The sequence below is a fragment of the Hipposideros armiger genome, unplaced genomic scaffold, assembly GCF_001890085.2.
Source record: "Hipposideros armiger isolate ML-2016 unplaced genomic scaffold, ASM189008v1 scaffold_957, whole genome shotgun sequence".
In the NCBI taxonomy this organism is placed as follows: domain Eukaryota; kingdom Metazoa; phylum Chordata; class Mammalia; order Chiroptera; family Hipposideridae; genus Hipposideros; species Hipposideros armiger.
Genome location: NW_017732307.1, coordinates 341928 through 363511, shown reverse-complemented (window position 1 = coordinate 363511; position 21584 = coordinate 341928). Strand labels below are relative to the sequence as shown.

The 21584-nt window shown below is 35.0% G+C and overlaps 1 protein-coding gene across 1 annotated transcript in view; it reads right to left on the bottom strand.

Moving 5' to 3' along the window:
- The window catches only part of LAMA2 (laminin subunit alpha 2), a gene marked incomplete at its 5' end in the record, with an annotated part of 435223 nt that overhangs the window by 195391 nt on the left and 218248 nt on the right, over positions 1-21584 (bottom strand). Inside the window, 9 exons of the mRNA XM_019630849.1 lie at positions 215-348; positions 431-619; positions 728-907; positions 1619-1762; positions 3089-3325; positions 7511-7647; positions 10501-10681; positions 15883-15989; positions 19514-19725. Of these exons, the coding sequence (XP_019486394.1) occupies positions 215-348; positions 431-619; positions 728-907; positions 1619-1762; positions 3089-3325; positions 7511-7647; positions 10501-10681; positions 15883-15989; positions 19514-19725 (1521 nt within the window). The remainder of the gene's footprint in view (positions 1-214; positions 349-430; positions 620-727; positions 908-1618; positions 1763-3088; positions 3326-7510; positions 7648-10500; positions 10682-15882; positions 15990-19513; positions 19726-21584) is intronic.

The following is a 21584-nucleotide window of genomic DNA, read 5'->3' as shown; positions in this document are numbered from 1 at the left end:
TTTCTCCCTTAAACTTTCTTCTCATCTTATTTTCCTTTTGGGGGGTGTGGCAATAACTTCCACCAGGTCACCTGGAAGTCATCTTTGACTTGTTTTCTATCATCACGCTCCCATACCAAACACTTCTAAATCTTCCTTGTCTGATGTCTTATTGATTTTCCCTATAGACTCTAGAACAAGAACTTAACTTGGGTATTTTTCTATTATACTTTACCTGCTTTGCCTCATGAAATTTCCATAAGTAGCCTTGATAAGAATATAATGGATATCATATAGTACATCCAAGTAATCTTCACGGGTCACAGTTCTACTGACTCGTGGATCATCGCCATAATATTTCCATTCTTTCTGTAACAAGAAAATCAACCACCTTGACAAAACTGAATGCAAAACCATCGACATCCTCACGCCAAACAACTAATGACCTCACCTCTGTCATTTCGATTTCGTGCCTTGTCAGCTGGCCAATGAGTGGAGCAGCCACATGCCTGGTGATAATTCTAGCATGAGTCGGAGTCCCGCCTCGAATGATGACTTGAGGGTTGTACGTGGAGAAACCTGTCTCTTCTCGAGCCTCAAAATAGATGGTGTACTTGAGTTTCCCGCCATAGGCCATCAACTGACACAATAAAAGGAGGAGCGACGAGTTAGACAAATCTCCAAATGGAGTGATTCCAAAAGCTTATTTTACTTTGTTCTCAAGTGTCTTCAAAGTTCTTGCCCTTACCTTTTTTCCTTCAAATTGTTCTGGAAGTTTCCAATAAAAAGGTTCCAGGCGGAGATCTTGTCTCACCAGATCCATGTCTGCCACAATCTCTGGGGTTTGGAACACGATGCCTTTGGTAGTTGTGTGTTGCAGGGCCTCATCCACCAGGGGCAGGATGGTCTGCTCAGGCGTCAGAGTGACCTGCATGGGATCAGAACACAGCCGGGGGCGGAGTTCAGTCTTCCGGGCCCTCCTTTAAAACTAAGGTATGGACTGCGTGTCTATCTGCAGCGCCGACACCCCCATTCTCATGAGGTGTTTTCACAAGAAACAGAACTAGTGCTTGGTGAGCAAGTAGAGCAAGGGAATAGTACATCTTTCTTACTTGTTTGCATAGTGAAAACCCCAACATCTGTGAACATGGGAGCCTTCTATACTAATAAAAAGTAGAATTTAAAAGTAGGAGGGGTCCAAGGAAAATTAAAGTAAAAACGAACATGCTTCCGCCCTAAAAATCTATAATTCTCTAAGGCTGGTTGGAATAAACGGACACTCGGTTCTAGTTTTCATTAAAGCATTCGCACAGATCGACATTCATGCTCTGGTGCCCTGACTTTTCATATCGCAGCTTCCTCTCATCCCCAAACATGTTTCCCTTACGCTGTTTGCCTTTTACCCTTGGCATCGATTTCTTTATCAACGATAAATGAACTATTTTAAAAGAAGGTTTAAAAAGGCATTTACTCCAATCCTCCAATGGCACATGGCCCCTCTACCATTTTTCTAAATGTGCGCCGGGGAAAAGGTTACTTAAATGTTTTGCCATTTCCTCCTGCCCCTCAGTGCCTGGCTAAAAGACACCAGCAGGAGCTAATATTCTACCATTACATGGCTCAGCAGGTTCTTACTCACCCACGTACGGATCAGTCCTTGCGCTTCAGAGCACTGAGTAGTCGCGCCGAAGCAATAGCAGCTGCTGCAGCCAAGTGGGTTCTTGGCATCCAATCCGAATTTGCCAGGCCGGCACCTGTCACAGTGGACACCTTCTACATTCACCTGAAGAAAGACAAGAGTTTCTCAGAGTCCATTATGGTGACCTTATGAGAGAAATAAACTTGAGAATGGAATACAGGAGCACACTTAAAAAAAAAATAAACAAGAAAGAAAACAACGCTGAATATTAGACTCACATCTCAAATGGCCTATGTAGTTACTCTCATTGTTAGGATTTCATGGTTCTAAAAAATACTTTAATTATACATAAGCACCATACTAAGGATATTGTGTGTGTGTGCGCATGCACGTGCATATATATATATATGTATATATGTATATATATATATGTATATATGTATATATATTTAATCTAGGCTGCACATTTCCTACTATTCTACTGTAATATGAAAGAGTCATGAAAATTTCAAAATCAAAATAAAAAACATTGATTCCTAAATAGTGATGCAATGCAATGTTGTAAAAAAAAAGTCAGCTTGTCAAAATGTAGATTTATAGAATCATTGTTATATTAACGTATGTACACTCATATAACATGCATTAAACATAATGTGTGATCATAATTATAATATGTAATAATGCAGAATTGTACTTTGTGTTTTGTTCAGGGCCCTTAATGGCAGAAGCTGCCATTTTCTTAAGTTCTCAAGATTATTTTAACAATCACTTCCTGAATTTCATCCTCCTGTTCCCCTGTCCCTATCTGCAGAGAACTTTTTCTTGAAAAGATACCTCTGACCCAGTCTCAACTGCATTTATCCTGGGACTGATTTTCAGAAATATCTAAGGGGAAAAAAAATCCCTTCTATCTTTTTTAATTGGCTTTTTTTCTACATCATTTAACAGTATTAACGAGAGCTGAAATTTCCACATAGTCACTGTTCATAATGTCAGTGTTTATCTGTGATGAAATTTTACTGAACTTCCACAGCAGTAAATCTGTTTCAGTGTACAGTGATCGCAGATTAATTTGAGGAGGAATGGTTTTTTATAAGACTTATTATTTAGCTGTGATTTTCTCTGAATTTGATGATGCTTAAGAGAACTGCCTTTTTCACCCTCCCAGAGTAGTCTTGTTTGAGCAAAGCAGATATGTAAAGAAAACTTTACCATTGAAAATATATCATCTCTCCAAACTAGAAAACAAAAGTTTGGCTTTGGTTAAAAATAGTTCATAAAAAGCAGTGCTTATCAGTGTGCCCATGAATATATATTAATAAAAAAACTCTGCGTCTGGCAATGAGTTTTGGTTTTCCTGTTTGTTCAGCTTAATAAGGTGGGAATAATGAACACTGAATGAAGTTAATACTGAGTTATGAAAACAGAAGTGAGTGAAGCTTTTCCTTATTGTATTTTGGCAGCACATACCTTACAAGTGCATTGCCCACTCTGATTGGTACAGGAGCATTTTTTAGTCTGTGGATCACAGGTCGTGTCATCAGTCCCGGGCAGGAAGCAGTCACAGGGGTTGCAGTGAGGGTAGTTCCAGTGACCTCGAATGCACTCTGTACATTTTGCACCAGAAAATTTTGGATGACAGTTGCATTGGCCTGTGTTTACGTTGCATTGGAAATCCAAGGACCCCACCGTGCTGCAGTTACAAGCCTATGAAAGAGATTAAAACAGCAACCACTCATACCATTTCCTGGGAAATATCTTAAGATTTTAATTCTAATGTGCCTATTCTCCCATTAAACACATACTAATCATGTATGTATTATATTCTTTGTATTGTTCTAGTTTAGTCGCTTGGGAAATATCAGCGAACATAAAATTAAATTGCTTCCTGCATTTACTAAAATATATGCGTGTCCAGAAACCATAATGCTATCGAAAAAGACAGAAAACGTACATTCTCTGTCTGTTTGTGGCAAGGAGGTGTTAGATATGGGTTTTCCTCAAGTGCTTTTTGTTTCAAAGATTAAATCTTAGACAAAATCATTTTACCATATCTCATTTTCTGGCATTTAAGGAGACAAATAAATATATAAATATAACATAATGGAATGAGCATTATATAACAAAGGAAGGGCAAAATACTATGAGAACATATAAGAACCACCAAATCAGGTGTTGAGAAGCCAGAGAGAATTTAGAGAAGTGTTATCTAGGGTTTTGTTTTTTGTTTTGTTATTTTGACATCTAGTTTTGCAGACAAGTCTGATTCGAGGTGCTTTGCTAGTAACCTTTTTTTTTTCTTCCTTCCTAGATAAACGTAAGATTTTCTCTTAAGTAATTCAAAATTTTGCTAGAATTTTTAAAAGTTTGAGGTTTTTTTTTCTCTCATTAATTGAGTGGAACATGGTGAATTCTTTCAGCTTGAGAACAAAATTATATTTTGATTCAGTATTATTCAGATTGGTTTTTTATTTTTATTTCTGTTCTAATTGACCAGTTTTCTTCTCCAGGAACACCTATCATTCCTAAAGCACATCACTTTTGTCAGTCTGCCAAACCTATACTATCTTTATGTCTTCTGTAGTCATTTTCATATTCACCTTTCAAATTTGTCTTCTATTTTATAGCTCCCTTTTTCCACAGTGAAAATTCTATTGTATGTGTATGTCACCAATGTTTATTTTAATTATGCTATTGCATTTTTAGCTTCTTTTCAATAATGTCTTTATTTCCTCTCATCTATGTGTCTTTTTTGTCTTATATTATTTTAAATCATTCTGCTCTTGACTTACAGAGCTCATGTCTCCTTGCGATGTAATAAAAATGCCAAGTGGGTTTCTAAAATGTCATTTAGGATCTTAGAATAAATCATCTTCAGAGACCAGCTGTGCCGATGATCAATCTACCGTCTCTGAGCTTTACATTCACTCTCCCTTGCCCTGCTTTGTGATACTGCAGTTACCCACTGTAGACATTTCCCTGTGATCAGGTCACAATGTTAAACTTAGTTAACAGAGGACTCTGGAGAGAGCCGATGAGGTCACAGCAGTGGGAGGACACTGGTGTCCTGGGTTCTGGTTCTTCATTTCTATCGTCGTTATTATTTTATTATTTAGCATGGGAGCCCTGTGGTCCAAAAAGAATTCCAGCTGTGCTCTCAGGCAACTCTCTCCTTCAGGCAGCTTTCTGAGCAGCTTCAGTCGGTGTACATGCTCTGACCATGACGAGCTGCTTCTAAATAACCCCAGCATGTCCACAGCTTTCCACAATGGTAGGCGGTGTCCACAGACTAGCAATTACCCACAAACTCCGCCAAGATTTTCTTTGTGTGTGCTATTATTTTCTGTTTTACCACAGGCAGGTTGCATGTTCCTGTGGCAGCCACACTCTTTTCTAAGATGCCTGAACCTCAGGCTCACTGGGGAGGGGGATAGGGAAGCACCCTCTTCTAGCCCTTGGTTTGTTTACAGTTCACTCCCCATCAGCTTAGGAGTAGTAGCTGCTCTTTTGTACCTGCTACTTCAGGATCCCTTATTGTTCTCTTTTATCCTTTTTTCGTAACTGTCTTCTACCAGTTAACAAGTCTTTATAGTCTTCGTTCCCTGTTTAAATAACTGGTATGGTTTCTGTCTCCCAAGTAGGTCCTGACTTGGTATCCAAGTCGGTATCTTCTCACTCTGTGTCTGAGTTTGTCAACACACAGTGTTTGTGCTTTGTCTGTAACCTGACTCGTTTTGGTGCTGTACTATTATTTTTCTCAGATCTCCAGCTCTATGGCAGACTCATATGCATAACAACTTGCCAAATTCCCAGATCTAAGTCTGGCTGGCTTTCACTTTGTATTTCTTACACATCCATTGCTCATCTTAATTCTCATATCCACCACTACTGGAGATATTCCTGCTTCTGTGCCTGCCAACAGTAGTTTACTTATGGGACTATTTTTTCTAGGATGTGATATACAATCAGCAGTCTCCCATATATCATTTTATTCCTGTCCTAATGTTGGTGAAATATCTTCCCAGTTTCTGATAAAATAATCACTTGGCCTTATTTTTGGATCTTTATGATTAAGTATTTTTTTATGTCTCCATTGCTATACAGTAAAAAGGGCTGTATAGCAGCTGCTACTAAGAGTTACTTTAAACCCAAAATGTGATTATTTATTATATTACAAACATGGACATATTTTCCAAGGCATAGAATAATAACCCACTGTCATCACCCCAAGTAACTTATTCTTATAGAACATCAGGAGTAGAACGAGATTTCAATATAATGATGATTGGCTTATTCTCTTAAACGCTTTTTCCTTCATTCAAACAAAATCAGCCATAATAAGAAATAGAAAATTACGTATGGAAACTACAATCATGTAATAAATTTAAAAGATGTCTTGTGAGACACTCATCTTTTAACTAAAATATGAGTTTCCTGCTACCCAATTTATTGTATAAAACTAAAATTAATTCTTAAATACTAATTGACAGTACAAATAGACATTGGGACCGTTCCAAATCAGGAAGTTTATACAGGAAGTTATAGTAAAGGATAAAAGAGACCATTAGCCATATGTTTAAATAGCACTATAGCCAACATCAAACTTAAATCATAATTAGATACAATGTTTATTTAGCAACAGATAATGTATGCATTATTCCCCTGCTAGTGAAAGATGGCAGGCTTTTTATTCTACAATACTTCAATAAAAGCTCAAATGGTGTGTGTGTGCTCATACCTCAGCACAGAGAAATTATCCATGATGCAAAGAAAGGAAAGATAAATTTCAAATCACTGTTGATTTAGATTACAGTCTTCCAAGTGTTTTAAAATAGAATACATGCTCATAAATACTTTGAGGGCTCTGTGAATTTTTTTGTAATTGTTCATAATGATGAAGTGTCTGTTCAGAAATTCAGATTTCTAACAGTGGTTGAAAGTAATCAAAAAATTTCAATCAACTGTAAGCAACATAATGTTTATTCAGTGATCAGCAAACATGATGTTTCAAACATATAACCACTTTTTAAAAAAGAAACTTGGTCTATATTTCATCCTGATTTATGGTCTGAACATTAAGCATCAGCTTCAGTTTCAGGAGTGTCATTAGAATTTGGCCACATCGTAGGCCTTTGTGGATAGAACGGAAGCCTGCTGATTACTTATGGCTTATTCATGAGTCCAGCGATGGGGCAGATGCTTGGATTCGAAGTTGAAAATGCAAAACGTCAGTCACAGAAACTTAATGCTTTGTTTATACTCATCTAAAATTTCAGATCTCTGGATAAATTTTTGTTTTGTTTCCAAAAATGTAGCTCTATGAATCTTCCAGCTTAATAGTTACTTCCACACAGATGCTGGATAGATTTCTCTCAATGTGAGGCTAGTCGTGAAACTCTCTATGGTCCATACATGGAAAAAATTGAAGATTTCTCTAAGCTAAAGGTTGTTAATATGACTCTTCAGAATCCTCTCAACTATTCCCTGGAAACTGAAACTTAGTCATAATAGGAATTGAGGGTAATTCCTATAAATTTTTGGCAAATTCCTTTAGTTAGTCCCTAATATCTTGGTACTTTGCAGATAAATTTCATTGTGTCTAAATATGAAGCTCTAGCTATGTCTATTTTATTACAGATTTTTGTTGTTGTTGTCCTTTATTCTCCTCTTTAGGTTGGTGCCTTGGGTGAAGCTGCATAAATGTGTACTTACTTCATCATCTTTCCCACAAGTAAAATGTAAGATACTGATCAATATCTTCAGTGACTCCATAGTGATAGTTCTATATTGTTTTGCAATACAGTATTGGATATGGAATGCCCAGTTGTAGAACCCTACCAAAATAAAAATCTTTAAAAAACATTATCAGATGAAATAAAGTGATTCACTCACCTTACAACCAGAGATAATGCTGTGGCCCCAGGTATTAGGGACACATTTAGAACATTTCTCTCCAACGGTGTTGGGAGGGCAAATGCATCGGCCGGTCTTTGGGTCACAATTATTACCCAGATGGGAACAGTCACAAGCTTCATAGATGAAAGGGCAAAAAAAAAAAAAAGTAAAAATTTGATACACAATTTTGAGTTTTATATTGTGATTTGTATTGTTTTATTTTCCATACTACTATAGTTAAGGATCCTTGAAAGTGAAAGACTTAACTTATTAATCTTTTATATCATAGTACAGTGTATTTCACAGAGGGGTTGTTCAATACATGTATGTTGTAATTCATTTAATAATTTTAAAAGGTAAAGCATTTTTAACTTTTCAACTAAACTTAAGGAAAGGAAGAACGGGTGTATTGGATTCCATGATAACTGTGCTACCTTATAACTAGATATTATAAAGGTTAAAATTTTGATTCTATATTTATTTTAAGTTTATAACTAATATTTCTATGCTACATAGATTAACAGTTTCTCCCTGTTGATGACTCTAACTTGGAATAACAACCAATAAGCTTAATAGGCTTCCTAAATTAAGTTTATCTTGACATACTTGTACATCAGGATATTTCAGCTTTGAAAATATTTTAAAATAGCTGAATTATATAATTATATACCTATGTACACACACACACACACAAAGATACATTTGAGTTTTATTTACCACCTCCCTTATTTATTTTCAACAGATTTTGCATTTTCTATTCTATGACGTGATGCATAAAGGGTGCAAATTCATCCCTACCCCATGCAGTTTTCTCAAGAATGCAAAAATAATATTTGAGGTCTTCAAAGTCATCCAAGACAAGGAATCTATGCTACTTATTAGCTATAGCTGACTCAGTATTGAGTTATTTTAGTGTAGCATTTCATATTAAAAAAGAGACAGCAGGAGGAAAAAAAACTACTTGAATTCAAAAAGAAGACTAATGTTATAAGAAACCTTTTAATTGGTTATACGATGATTAAATATTTTAAACAAAATCTGTTTGGGATATTTGATTAAGTTCACATTCTAAGCGATCATAATTATCATTACTCACAGTATTTCATATCAACTGTGAAAAATGTTTGGCACACATATGATATAGGGTAAACACCAAACAAATGTTAGCCTTTTTTTATTATTATTGCTGCTGCTAATTTTAAGCCAAAGGATTTATTTTATATGTACCATTTATTAAGAAGAAGAATAGTTCATATTATGTTTAAATGTATGTGCTAAAAAAGTGTTTTGGGACAGTTCAAATCATTACTTGCAAACAGAAATTCTCTAAGTAGTTCTTCAATGGAATCATAACACTGAATAGGAAAACCTGAGTAATTAAATTAGCTAGTTTTCCCCTGCCAAAACAGAATGTTTACCACATTGATAATACTAATAAAGAAATAACAATTATAATAACAATAATAAACACTGCATAGCACTTATACGCCAGGCATTACTCTAATTATTTGCCAGGCATTCAACTGGCAAACAATTCTTACAAAAAAACAGCAAGGTAGATACTATTATTTATTTAATAGATGAGTTTTGCAGAGGGACAGAGAAACCAGGTCATTCACTCAAGGTCACATAATTAGTGACTGGTGGAACCACTAAACAAATCCAAACTCTTTGGAGCAAGTCATGCTCTCAAATATAATGTTATTCTGCCTATTTTGTGATTGTCCTCTGTTCGGATTTTCTGGGTTAAATGCTACTAAGTCTGCATTTCTAAAATGTTATCATCATTTCAAAATTTTAAATAATGTCATTGGTCTTATTTATAATTTCTGGTAGTAGATATATTTGACTGTATAGTACCATTTCATTAATTTCTATTAAATGAAAATGAAAGTCAGGTTTAGATTTAGAGACAGAATATATTTTAAAATGCAGCTTTAGAATTTTTTAGTATATACAGATATTGGCTTCAAAATCACATGCAGATTCTTAGAGGATTTACAATGATAACATTTGGAATAATTTATAATGACTTAATTTATGCTCACAACTGTGTGTCAAAGGTGGTTGAGAATATCTAAAAGGCACTGGTTTTTAAAATAATTTCAAATATTATTCCTGACACTTCTCACATAAATTCACTACAATAGTCAATAATGGAATCTTAAATCTTACCATGTATTTATCATGGTGCAGAGAGCACAAGAGTATCATTAATGTTGAATCAGTGAGTTTAGTAAACAAAGGTTAATAATCAATCTAGTTATCCTTGAAATAAGGGTCAATTCCAAATTAGTGGCACATAAATCAATGCTAATGATAAATCTTTACTTTCAACTGCTTTGTGCTAATTCCTATTTTCTATGTCATGATTTCAGAAAGGCTGTGGCTGGACATATGAGAACACTGCTTGAAGAAATCATGGTTAGAAATCCCTGCCTGCATTTTCCCATGAACTAATAAATATCTAGAGCCAATCTGTTTCAAGGCACCTAAAAAAGTAGATGAAAAGATATTTTTTGTACCAGAAAAATGTATTAAGTTTCCTGATCCTTGTACCAATTTTGCTATAGGAAAAAGGAAAGTTGAAATGTATTAGCTTGAGAGTGGGGTTTCAATTAAGACCACATTGGCATCAGAAAAATTGAACATTTGACTTTCAAGCTGTAGTAGATTTTGAGTGAATAGCTGAATGGAGGTCAGAGACAGGGAGAGAAACAGCCAAACTAGGACCTGCTGATGGATTTGTACTGAATATTTGCAAGCACAGTTATTTATAGGGCAGTGTTTCAAACCACAATGTATTTCTTTTGTTAAATTAGTTAAAATAAATATACATTTCTTATTAGGTTAAATATTTTGCATCATATATTTGTTGCCAGGTGCTTTTCCTTTAATCCCTCAGGACTCCGATGAACAAATTGTTACGGATGCCAAGACAGCAAACCCAGAGAATGAATGTGTCGTGCTTAGTCTTAATGACAGACCTGTGCATCCTCCTTCTTGGAAGTTGAAATAGCCATGGGCACAGCGGTCACATTTCTTTCCTGTTACTCCAGGCTGACACCAACATTGACCGCTCTCTTCACAGTCAAAGGATTTAGACCCAAAGGAATTGCAGTTGCAGGGAACACACCCTCTTGCCGACTGTAGACCAAAGGTTTCAGGCTGGCATAGGAAAGAAACATTACATTTAAATCAATTAATTTACTATAGAATAAGATGGGCAGTATTAAAAGATCAGGTGGGAAAAGAGGAGCCTCAGGGTTAGCAAGGCTTCTTCACTGATGTTACTTGTATGACAACTGAAGTGTCATTTAATCTAATGGAACTTTTAAATAATATCCAAAGAGAAAAGTTCAATTACTGTGAAATTACGTCAAGATAAACGGCAGATTTAGGGCATTATCATTCAGTTTGACATATTTTCACTAGTCTTTCCCTATACTTCCCAAAGTTTTAACAGCACTGTGGAAATAAGCTAGGGTCGGTATTTTTATTTTAATTGAAATTTTATTTGCTTAATTCCTAAGAATCTGAATTAATTACTTTCAGATCTTATGAACTCCTACTTGGTAAAAATGCTTTCAATATTATTGACCAGCAGACTGAAGTTAAAATAATTTTTTTCCTCTAATATTTGTTCTAACTTTTTTCATATATCCACAAATACTTCTAATCATCACTAGGGCTCATGTTAAAAATCTAATTTACTGGTTATGTCTACACTGACAAAATAATTGGTTTGACAAACATCTAGTTTCTTGGGTTTCATCCTAACAATCAAAATTGATTTATGAAAACACATATCAAATATTAAGTAAAGGAAGGAAAACTTTTATTCTCTGATGAATTATCCATATGCATCTCTCTTATCTATTTATAACAAGCAACTTTCTATGGTCCAGTTTTAATTACTAGCTTTGGCTGACTTTCTTGAAATACATGGTATCAGACTGAAAGTGAATGTTAGAAAATGCTGATGAATTAAAAATGATTCCTACTAGAAAAATGAAAAGCACATATCTTACTTAAAGTATGTCAGGGCTGTCTTTTTAAATATAAAGTATGTCATATTATTATAATATCTTAATCTAGAAAATTAGTCTAAGTAAATTATTTCATTCTAAAACTAATTTCTATTTTGGAAAATTAGACTTAATAGTTACTTCTTGGTGAAAATAAATCTTGCAACTTAATGTAAGCCATCCAAAGAGAAATGAATAAGCTGTATTATATTTTTGCCAATATCATGAACAGTATTAAAAAAAAGTTCTAGAAAACAAAATCACACTAAACATGAGTCTTTTAAAATGACTATAGCTAAGAATAATTTTGTTTTTAAAACATAAAATGGATTGAATGAGTTTGATAATCATTTTATTCTTTACTGCTGAATTTATTTTTACTTCTGATTCTAATTCAGATTTCACTATATGATTAAAGAAAAAAGTGTGCATCAGTTCTAAAAAATGACCTAATACATGATATTGAAATTAAACTCAATTATATAAGGAAAAATCCAAACATATCATATTTTAATTCATAAAAAAAACAACTCAGTGTAAGCTTCTAGATACCTGGCCTAGAGAAATAATCAGAAACTGGGGAAATAGTTAAAGTACAAGCATGCCCATTACAATATTATTTATCATAGTAAGTAACTATAGAAGCACTTGAATGTGCAGTGTTAGAGCAAGTTTGAATAAATGAAATTATGATATATTCATGCTACGAAATGATATGCAATCATTAAGATCCTGTTTTGAAGCAGTTCTAATGATATATGAATATGCTTAGGATATAATATTAAATAAAATTTTGAAAAGCAGAAAACAAAATTATATATACACTATGATTCTAATTACATACTTATAATGCTATACATATCACTCAGACACACACAAATAGAAAAAATATACATAGAAAAAAAGACTAGAACTTAATAAAGTAAAATCGTTTTTTTAAATATCTGAATCATAGAAATAATACTTCACATTTGTTTTCATTTCCTAAATATTCTGACTTATAAATCTGAATTGTAGAGATAGTACTTTATATCCAGCCTTATTTCCTAAATTTTCCTTATTAGCATACACATACACACACATGCACACATGTATACATATGCGTGTGTATATGTATATACAAATATATACATATATACATATACATATATATATCTTTAATTGGTACATAAATAAAATATTAACTTCCAAATCATAGTTATCATTAAAAAAATTCAAAGTTGATTATGTAAAGAAATATATGAGAAGAAATGTTTCTACTACACTTTAAGTTTTAAAGGCTAAGTTATACCAAAACAAATATTGCTAAATTTCAATAATGACATTTTAACAAATTTGGTGTTTAAAAATTTATTTCAGAGACTAGGGGAAACACCTGAAGTAAACAAACTTATGGAGTAAAATCTCTAATCAGTCACCAAAATTAATGAGGTAAAACAAAAAATGGGAGAGGGTGCCTGTTCCATTTCAGTGGGAAGTTTGTTAAGCTCTGATAAATTATTTGCATGTGGAATAATAATTACAACTAGAACTTACATATTGTGCTTACTGTGTGCCAAGCACTGTTCTGAAGCTCTTTACAAATATCAATTCATTTAATACTCAAGACAATCCTGAGAAATCAATATTATCACCTTTTTACGTAGTGATGAAACCAAAGCAAGGAAGCCAAGTAATTTGCCTAAGGTCATCAGGTAGCTAATTGTGGAGTCCCAATTGCAAATCAGCCAGTGCTCTCAACGTCTACATTCTGCCTCAGAGGAAATACAGTCTCAGGACAAAACAACACAGCACACAATAGTGCTGTAGGATATACAGGAACAGAGCATGAATGAGGGTTGAATTTCTGCTAAATTTATATTTTTGAGACATTTTGATCAGTTACCATCCCTTTTACTTTGTGTATGCACTTCTTTTTTAAAAACAAAATATCTTTTAAACATATATTCATTTAATAGCAATAGTATTAATATCACCTAACATGAAGAACTCCCCATATCCGTGCCTTATGTACTGTTCTCATGAATCCCTGAAACAGGCATGGAGTTGCATCAACAGACCTTCCTGCAGGAGAATTTGCAGTGGGGAGTATCACGGATTGATAGCCTCCAGCTTCCATTTCTTTTGGATCCACCAGAGGAACTCACACCAGGTCGTACTTCTAGTCAATGACTGATTACAATAAATTACTAGAACCTTTCTGCCCAAATCAGGATTCCCCTAATGGGCCAATTTTGCTTGGGCATTTCCCATTGGCCTGGCCAAGAATTTGGGATTTTGGCAGGATGCACGGAATGAGGCCTTTCTACCCAATCTTTCCTTCCCTCTGTTCTTCCAGTAGTCAGAGCTGCATTGCAGCAGGAGCCTGCCTGCATCCTATGCTCTCTCCCCTTCATCCTTCATAGGCCTTTCCCCTGGTAAATTCCTCACCATTTGCCTCTAGGAAAATTCAAGCAGAGACACAGCCTATGAAGGGGTCCTACCAGAGATGAAGAAGGAGAATTACAAGAAAGACTTAAGGAATTGTTTTACAGCTAGACGTGGTGAGGCTGGGATGTGACCCGAAGCAGTCTGAAACGAGAACTCGTTTTCTTAAAATGTCAATAAAGCCAAGAAAGAAAAGCATGCTTTTCTTTTTCGTTTCTTCTTTTTACTTCATTCTCACTTCTACCCCCTACCCTCAGCTTGCCCACAGGCTCCGATTCTGCAGGCAGTTGTGTCTCCTGTTCCTCCGCAAATTGGCTGTGAACCTGCTCTTCCCTTCTCCCTTCCTTCCTCTCCCTTCCTCCCATCTTTTCTTTTGTGAGAAGGGGGACCACATTTTAGTGGTAGAAAACATGCTTCCTTACTTTGTGTATGCTATACATTTACGGTGTGTGAAAGTGTGTTTCTTGTATCTTAGAGTAAAATTATGATGTGGAAATGTAACAAAATCATTAATTATGATTTAACGTCAGGTCAGTGGGCTGAATTTTCTCAGGCAAGTCACTTTCTTTGCTAGATTTCCCTTCATTTGTTCCTTCACAGAAGTGATTTTGCTCCAAATGATGCCTGAGGGTTTTTCTATTTTTAAGATTATACATATCTACGATTCATTGAAACTTTTATTAACCGATGAACTTGAAGATACTTTTGAAAATATACGGGATAGCTATTTTTAAAAGGCAAGGCTTCCACTAGGAATTGTCTAGTTTTTGCATTTGCAATTTGCACACTGAGCAACCATTATTCGGTAAAATGGCATCGGGGATAGTCAGCGGCAGCACACGGAACACAACATGCCGAGGCACAAAATCATGCAGCACCTCTGGGATTACCGAAGCCGCGGGCCGATAGGCTCCCCGAGGGCACCCACTGGAGCTGCTGAAACCCCACCTTGGGGGAGACCCCAGCGCTGGTTGTACTCTCCGCAGCTGCTCCTCCTGTTGGTGCTCCTGCCTGCCGAGGTTGCACTGTTTCCCTACGAAGCCTGATTTACAGACACATCTTCCTGTAATGTCACACTGCTGTGACACAGAGCCAGCGGGATGACAGTCACATAACATACAGAATCGTTTCTCTGGGTTCCACCACAGCGTGGACTTTCAAAGCCAACAGAAAAGTAACATAAAACAAACAAAAAAGAGCATACAATATTATTCAAGAGATAGAAGCAGATACTTTCAAATTTCCTACAGAAAGGCCAGTTTGATGACATCTGAGAAAAGCTTGCTTCTACTTAACAGTCTTGAGCGCTGAAAATACATATTTATGTGAAAGAAGTAATGCAAATCCATCTGCTCTCAAGGAGGAATCTCAAGGGCATGCCACACTGAAGGCAGGGCAATTTGTTCAAGAACAGAGAGCAACAGATTTTGATTATTGTTTCACTTTAGCAAAATGATGTCTCTAAAAACCACCTTGATTTGCTTCTCTACTGAAAACTTTTAAGTAGAGTGCTCACTTGGAACTAACTTTCCAATGATGGAACTAGAACAAAGAGTTCGATAAAAGCAAAGGGTGTGACACATTTTATTCTGCCAAAAACATAAGGGCTAAGGGAAGAGTATTTGACTCTCCATAGGCTGGAATTTAATTTGTATCTTATTTGTTTCAGAAACCTCTGAAATACAGTAAATGTTACATAAACTAACTGCCAAGGAAATATAGGCTGAAGGTCAAATGCTAGTGTACAGCGAATTTTGTTTCATTTTGAGAAACCATTTCAATGATCACAGTAATTTGACATGTAGAGTTAGATAATCCTGAACCCTTCTTTCAATACACTAAGGCGTATTTCACTGAAAGTTCATGAAAAATTTCAAGGAGAGAGTAATTCACCAGTCAGCTCCTGCCCCTTACCTTGCATTCATCACACCGCCGGCCTTGCACGTTGGGTCTGCATTCACACTGTCCTGTCCTCGTGTGGCAAATCTCAGAGAGGGAGCCATTGGCATTACAGCGACAAGCTGCAAAGAGAAGAGAGGTCTGTGTCTAGGAAAATGTTTCTCATGGCCTTAATATGCTTGGTAAATAATAATATCCCCAAAATGATAAAACTGGCAATGGACTTCTAGAATGTTTTCTGATTTGCTAGATGGTCTGTTAGGCATTATGTCGTTTGATCCTTACAACAAGTCTGCACACTGTAAGATTAACTCATTTAAAGCTTTAGCACAGTACCTGGCACATAATGGGCTATTAAAATAGTAATGTCATCATTATTAATCCAATATTGAGAATGAAGAGAGTAAAATTCAAAGAAGCCATAACTCAGACAAGGCCATATGATTAGTAGGTGATATAGCTGAGTCCAGAGCCTCAGTTCCCTGACTCCAAGTATAATAAACTGTTCTTTCCATCACTCCTCCAGCGGTTTCACTTCTTCACAGATACATTGGGGTACCATTGAAAATATTATAATTCCATTTTAAGTAATCCATATTGACTCAAGAGCTAAAATAATTATGATAAATTGTAAAAATTAATAGCACCCATGCCATAATATTAATGCCACTAGTAATCAAGCAACATTATTTTTGAAAATTTAATTATTATTTACTGTGTGCCTGTTTTAAGCTTAAAAATGAGCATGAGGTAAAAAAATATATATATATATAAATACACATATATATGTGTACACATATATGTATATATGCATATAAAACTTTAAGATTTAAAAGTATATAAGGACACTGTTTCAAGAATATAGCATTATAATTTTAAAAAATCACTTTTATTTTATAACTTATATACTATATCCAAAGACAGAAAATGTATTCGGTTTAATTAATCTTTGTCATATCTGATTTGAACATTTGTATCTGAAGTTGCCTGATGTTATTCTGAAACACATAATAAATCAGTCTAAAAATTAAATGGCCTTTTCACAAATAGAATGGTAACTAAAGGCTCACTCTATACAAGTGTATTTTTAATGGTATATATAATTGCACTGATACCAGAATAAAAATGTGAAAGGGAGATGACATGGGAATTTAGAGTATTCATAGGTGGTTTTGGTAAATTTTGTACAATATCTCATGTTTCTGAATACACTGTTCTGAGCACAATTTATAAATATATTATAAATAGCTAATCCATCAATTTATGCTATTATTCTGTTAATCTGGCTCCAGGTTCTGTTCCATTTTATTGCTTTCCTAAAAACTGTAGTTTCTAGTAGTTTGGCCTTCCGTGTCTGTTAACTTGATACTAGTTGGGGAGCCAGTCATTTTCCTCAGGCGATAGCCCAAGGATAGTCTATAGTTGAGGTCTGAGTAAAGGCTGAAGAAAATATTTTCTTAAACTATCCATTTCATTTGGACACTAGAATTATTCTACACACTTTTAATTCCTTTATGTAAGTTCCTTATGTATATTATACATACATTTTAAAAACCTCAAATAATTTAGAATTTAGAATCCATTCCTTCTTAGAGGGGAGAATACAAATTAAATGGAATTAAATCTTAAAAATAAGAAAAGCAAAATAGAATTTTTAAGTTGCATTCTTAAATGAAATATATGACATTTTAATGTCATTCCTAATTAATGATTATCTTAAAAATAACAAAAGCAATGTAAAAATTTTAAGTGGCATTTTTAAATGAAATGTATGACATGTAAATAAACACTGTACATAAATTTAAAAAGCAAACCGCATTTCTTTGTAGTGTGTACATTTCATGAAAAAATCTAGAGGCAGCTAAAAAAATGGCTTGTCATGAATTTTCTTCCCTTGAAGAGTTATTATATCTATGAAAAATTATCAAAATACAAAAATAAATGAGTTCTCCTATTTTTAATCTTAATTACATGCTGAGGAGCATTCAAAGCATAATCATGTCTATTCCTCATGGCAAGTGGTATAAAAATTGGTGATGATTCAAAAGTGTTTTCATATCATATTCTTCTATGTGTTGTTAAGGCTTCCTGCCCCAATTTACCACAATAAAATGAGTGGAAGAATCTCCTCAAATTTATGGAGGAGATTGTTGGAAAATAGAAAAAGAGGTCATTAAATGATGAACACAGCCCTAAAATCAGCGAGCCACAATACTCATAACAAGCACTACTCCTTAAAGAACCACTATGAGCATCCCAGGCCCCCAGGCAACTCTCTGGATACTCCCTATATGCTAGATCCTTCAATCCCCAAAGAAAATTATGACCCTTAATGTAAATGAGGAAACTCAGTCTCAGTGAGATCAAATGTCATACCCACGGTCACATAGCCAGAAAGTGAAGATCCGGATGACATGCTTGAACAGAATTTCTTAAGCTCCCTATGATTTTACACAAATGCCATAAACCCACAGTATTTAAAAGTCCTCCTGAGCCTGATGAAAATTTTGCTTAAAAAAAAATCATCAATTTACAGATGATATTAATAGATTTCGGTTCTTCCAGAGAGCGATTTGTTTTTGATTTAAAAAATTGCCACCTTTAAATGACAAAAACTGGCACTCATCATTAAAATCTCTGAGGAGAAAGATGCTTTTCTTACTGAAATTGGTGTCCTACCAGGTCTCTGGTGTTTACAGCAGACACAGTAACAGATACTACATTTCCAGAGGGCTCTGCCATGTTGCAGTTCCCAAGACCCACCTGAATGACTGGAAGAGTTCCTTCTTCCATAACGCAGTTGTCAGAAGTAAATTATTGGGATGATACCACCACTTGCTCTGTCTAAAGATTATGACAGCGGAGGAAGCTGATGATGAGAGTGTAAAGCACTCCAGGGCTAACATGGATTAACATTCCGTTTGACTCTACACACCAACACCTCCCTTGCATCTTCTATCACCACTAATACAAAGCCTTTGTAAACTCTATGCCATAGTGTATAATACAGCTAAGGAGGAGAAGAAGATGGGGAGGGATGTACTGACTGATAGGAATGAAACCTCACAATAGCAAATTTTGTGCAAGGATGACGGAAATAGCATTCTATGAATAGTGCTAAGGTGAAGGTTAATACCTCAAATATTACCAATGCCAGTGTGTAAAAATATTGGCAGAATTTTACATCTATGATGAAATGTAAGAATGTAAAGTTCACATATATAAGCGATACTCATTAACACCTACTGACAGGTACTAATGAAGTAATATGGGCCGATAAATTTATTTCAAGAAAATGATTAAAATTGAGATAAATAATAAAGAATAATTAGGTCCTACCTAATTTCCAAATTCTTCTTACTGCTATGGATATAAGTTGTTTTTTTAATCTTCATTCCACATGTAAACAGAAATATGTGTGTCATTTGAAAAAAACCACCACATTTCAACAATGCAGCAATTTTCAAAAGATCTACTCTATTAGTAAAAAAAGATTTTAGAATGTGCAGACTCTGTGTATAGACTGTGCATCTCATACATGTGTTACAGATAATTTCCTATTCTCCGATCTCACTCAAGAACTCATCTGCTACTTGGAGGTGTAATGCATCAATTCTGTCAGGTGCATCAATAGTTCAGGACTTACGCTGACAGTTCTTTGCATGAACTGCATCTCCAAAATATCCATCAGCACAGAGCTCACAGTACCGGCCTGTTGTACCTGGCTTACATATCAGACAGGAGCCAGACAAGCTGTCACAGCTGCCAGGGATGGAGAAGTCAAGGTTGTCATTGCATTGGCATGGCTGACATGATCCTCCATGTACAGAAGGTTGTCCAAAATAGCCTTCTGCGCACCTAAGGCGAAAAATTTCATCAGTGATATTTGGGAGGAATTGATGAAACCCATCGGGGCAATGCTTATATATTTTTCACACTACCCCTCTTCCAGGATATGTTTTCCTTTACAGGGCTCCTTTTCTCAAATGCAAGGTGATTAAAACAATGTTTTCCTATAAATGCAGTGTAGATACAAGATGAAATCCTGTCAGCCCCACTAGTAATTAGATTTTAGCCAGGAAAAAAAAAAGAAGAAAAAACTCATTATTGGAACTGAAAACGAGACCAAAGCATAATAAGAAATCTGGTGCTGGCACTTAGAAGAATCCAGGTCCATGTTGGAAAGCCTTTGTAGTACAACATGTCTTACGTATGTGCTCCAATTGGTTGTTTTTTGTACAAATACGTAAGGTTCACATATTTTTGTTGTTGCCGCAAGAGCTTGCTATGAGGAAACAGGCTCTATTTAATTTATTAAATAGAAAATTATAACTCAAAACATTATCATTAGTATTTGCGTGGGGCTATGGGAATTTCTGCATTAATAACAGGTTTGCATGTATCTGCATGTCCACACAGAGGCAGAGTTTCATTTAAGAGTCTTTACCAAGAAGCAGGTATGCCTGTGTATTACAGTAACATGCCAAACAGCGATGCTTAACTGTGCCCACAACTCACATTAGCAAACTTTAGGTATTTTTTTAAAGGAAGAAACACGATTTTACATATTACTGGAAAAAAAAACAAAAGTTTGTTTATGAGGCATGGCTGGGAAGATTTTTAAAATTATAGTATCAAATTTCCCATTTTCCATATGTTAGGTGTTAAAATGCTACTTCACGTTACAGGTGCACAGACACATTTTTATAGGAAGCCCCTATTTAGATTCTGACATCGTCCCTTTCAGTTACATTTGCTCATACTGTATAGGAAGCCACATTTGCCAGAAGGGAAACAAAACAGCGCATCTGAAATCTTACAGTCTGGTTAGCTCTGTTATCTGTGCCATTTTAGCAAAATAAAAAGTCTTTTACAGCAAGGGTCAAAATGGAAGGGGGACAAAAATAATGGAGTATAGTTTCTATAGGACACTACTTTTATACTTATCTACACACGGGTATGTAAGTCACTGTGGAGAGAAATGTTCTCTACCATTTGAAGGAAAAATGGTTTAAATCCAGTACATCATATGAGAATATTTAATAACATCACAGAATGGTACAGAGTCATTAATTTGGTAATATACACTGATTGTTCTCAGTTTTCTAGGATATTGATAGGTGCTACAATAATCTTGCAAAATTAACCTTTTATTATAATTTTTTAAAAATGAGATTATTTTTCTAAATTATATTCACAAAGTATTTTATAAATTGTGAAACTCATTGTGTAAACATTGCTTGGAAACACACTGCCACACACAACTATAATTGCTTATTAATTTTCTATTGTAAAAAATGAACTAACATCTTAGTGCATAAAATTTCCCCATCAATCCCTCCAGGAATGGTATTTGACAAAGATAATAGGAAGATCCTTTTGAATTTCCACCCAATTCTTCTTGCCTTACTTAGTATTCAGAGCTTATCATCACAACCACATATATTCACATCTCATTTTGTTTACCCTTAAGAGAGTGACTTTGCTGCACTAGAATAAAGATATACAATGATTATTATCACAGCCAACGAAAACCCATTATTTTCAGCTCACTTTCCTCAAAATGACTTACTGCTCTCAGGAGAGATGACATTATATAACAAGGTCTGGGGACTGTTCTTAACATAGATACCAATTAATAAGTCCAAAATTCTACCACAATAATAAAAAAAAAATCTCAGCCCACAAAAAAATAACTACAATTAAACAGAGTAACT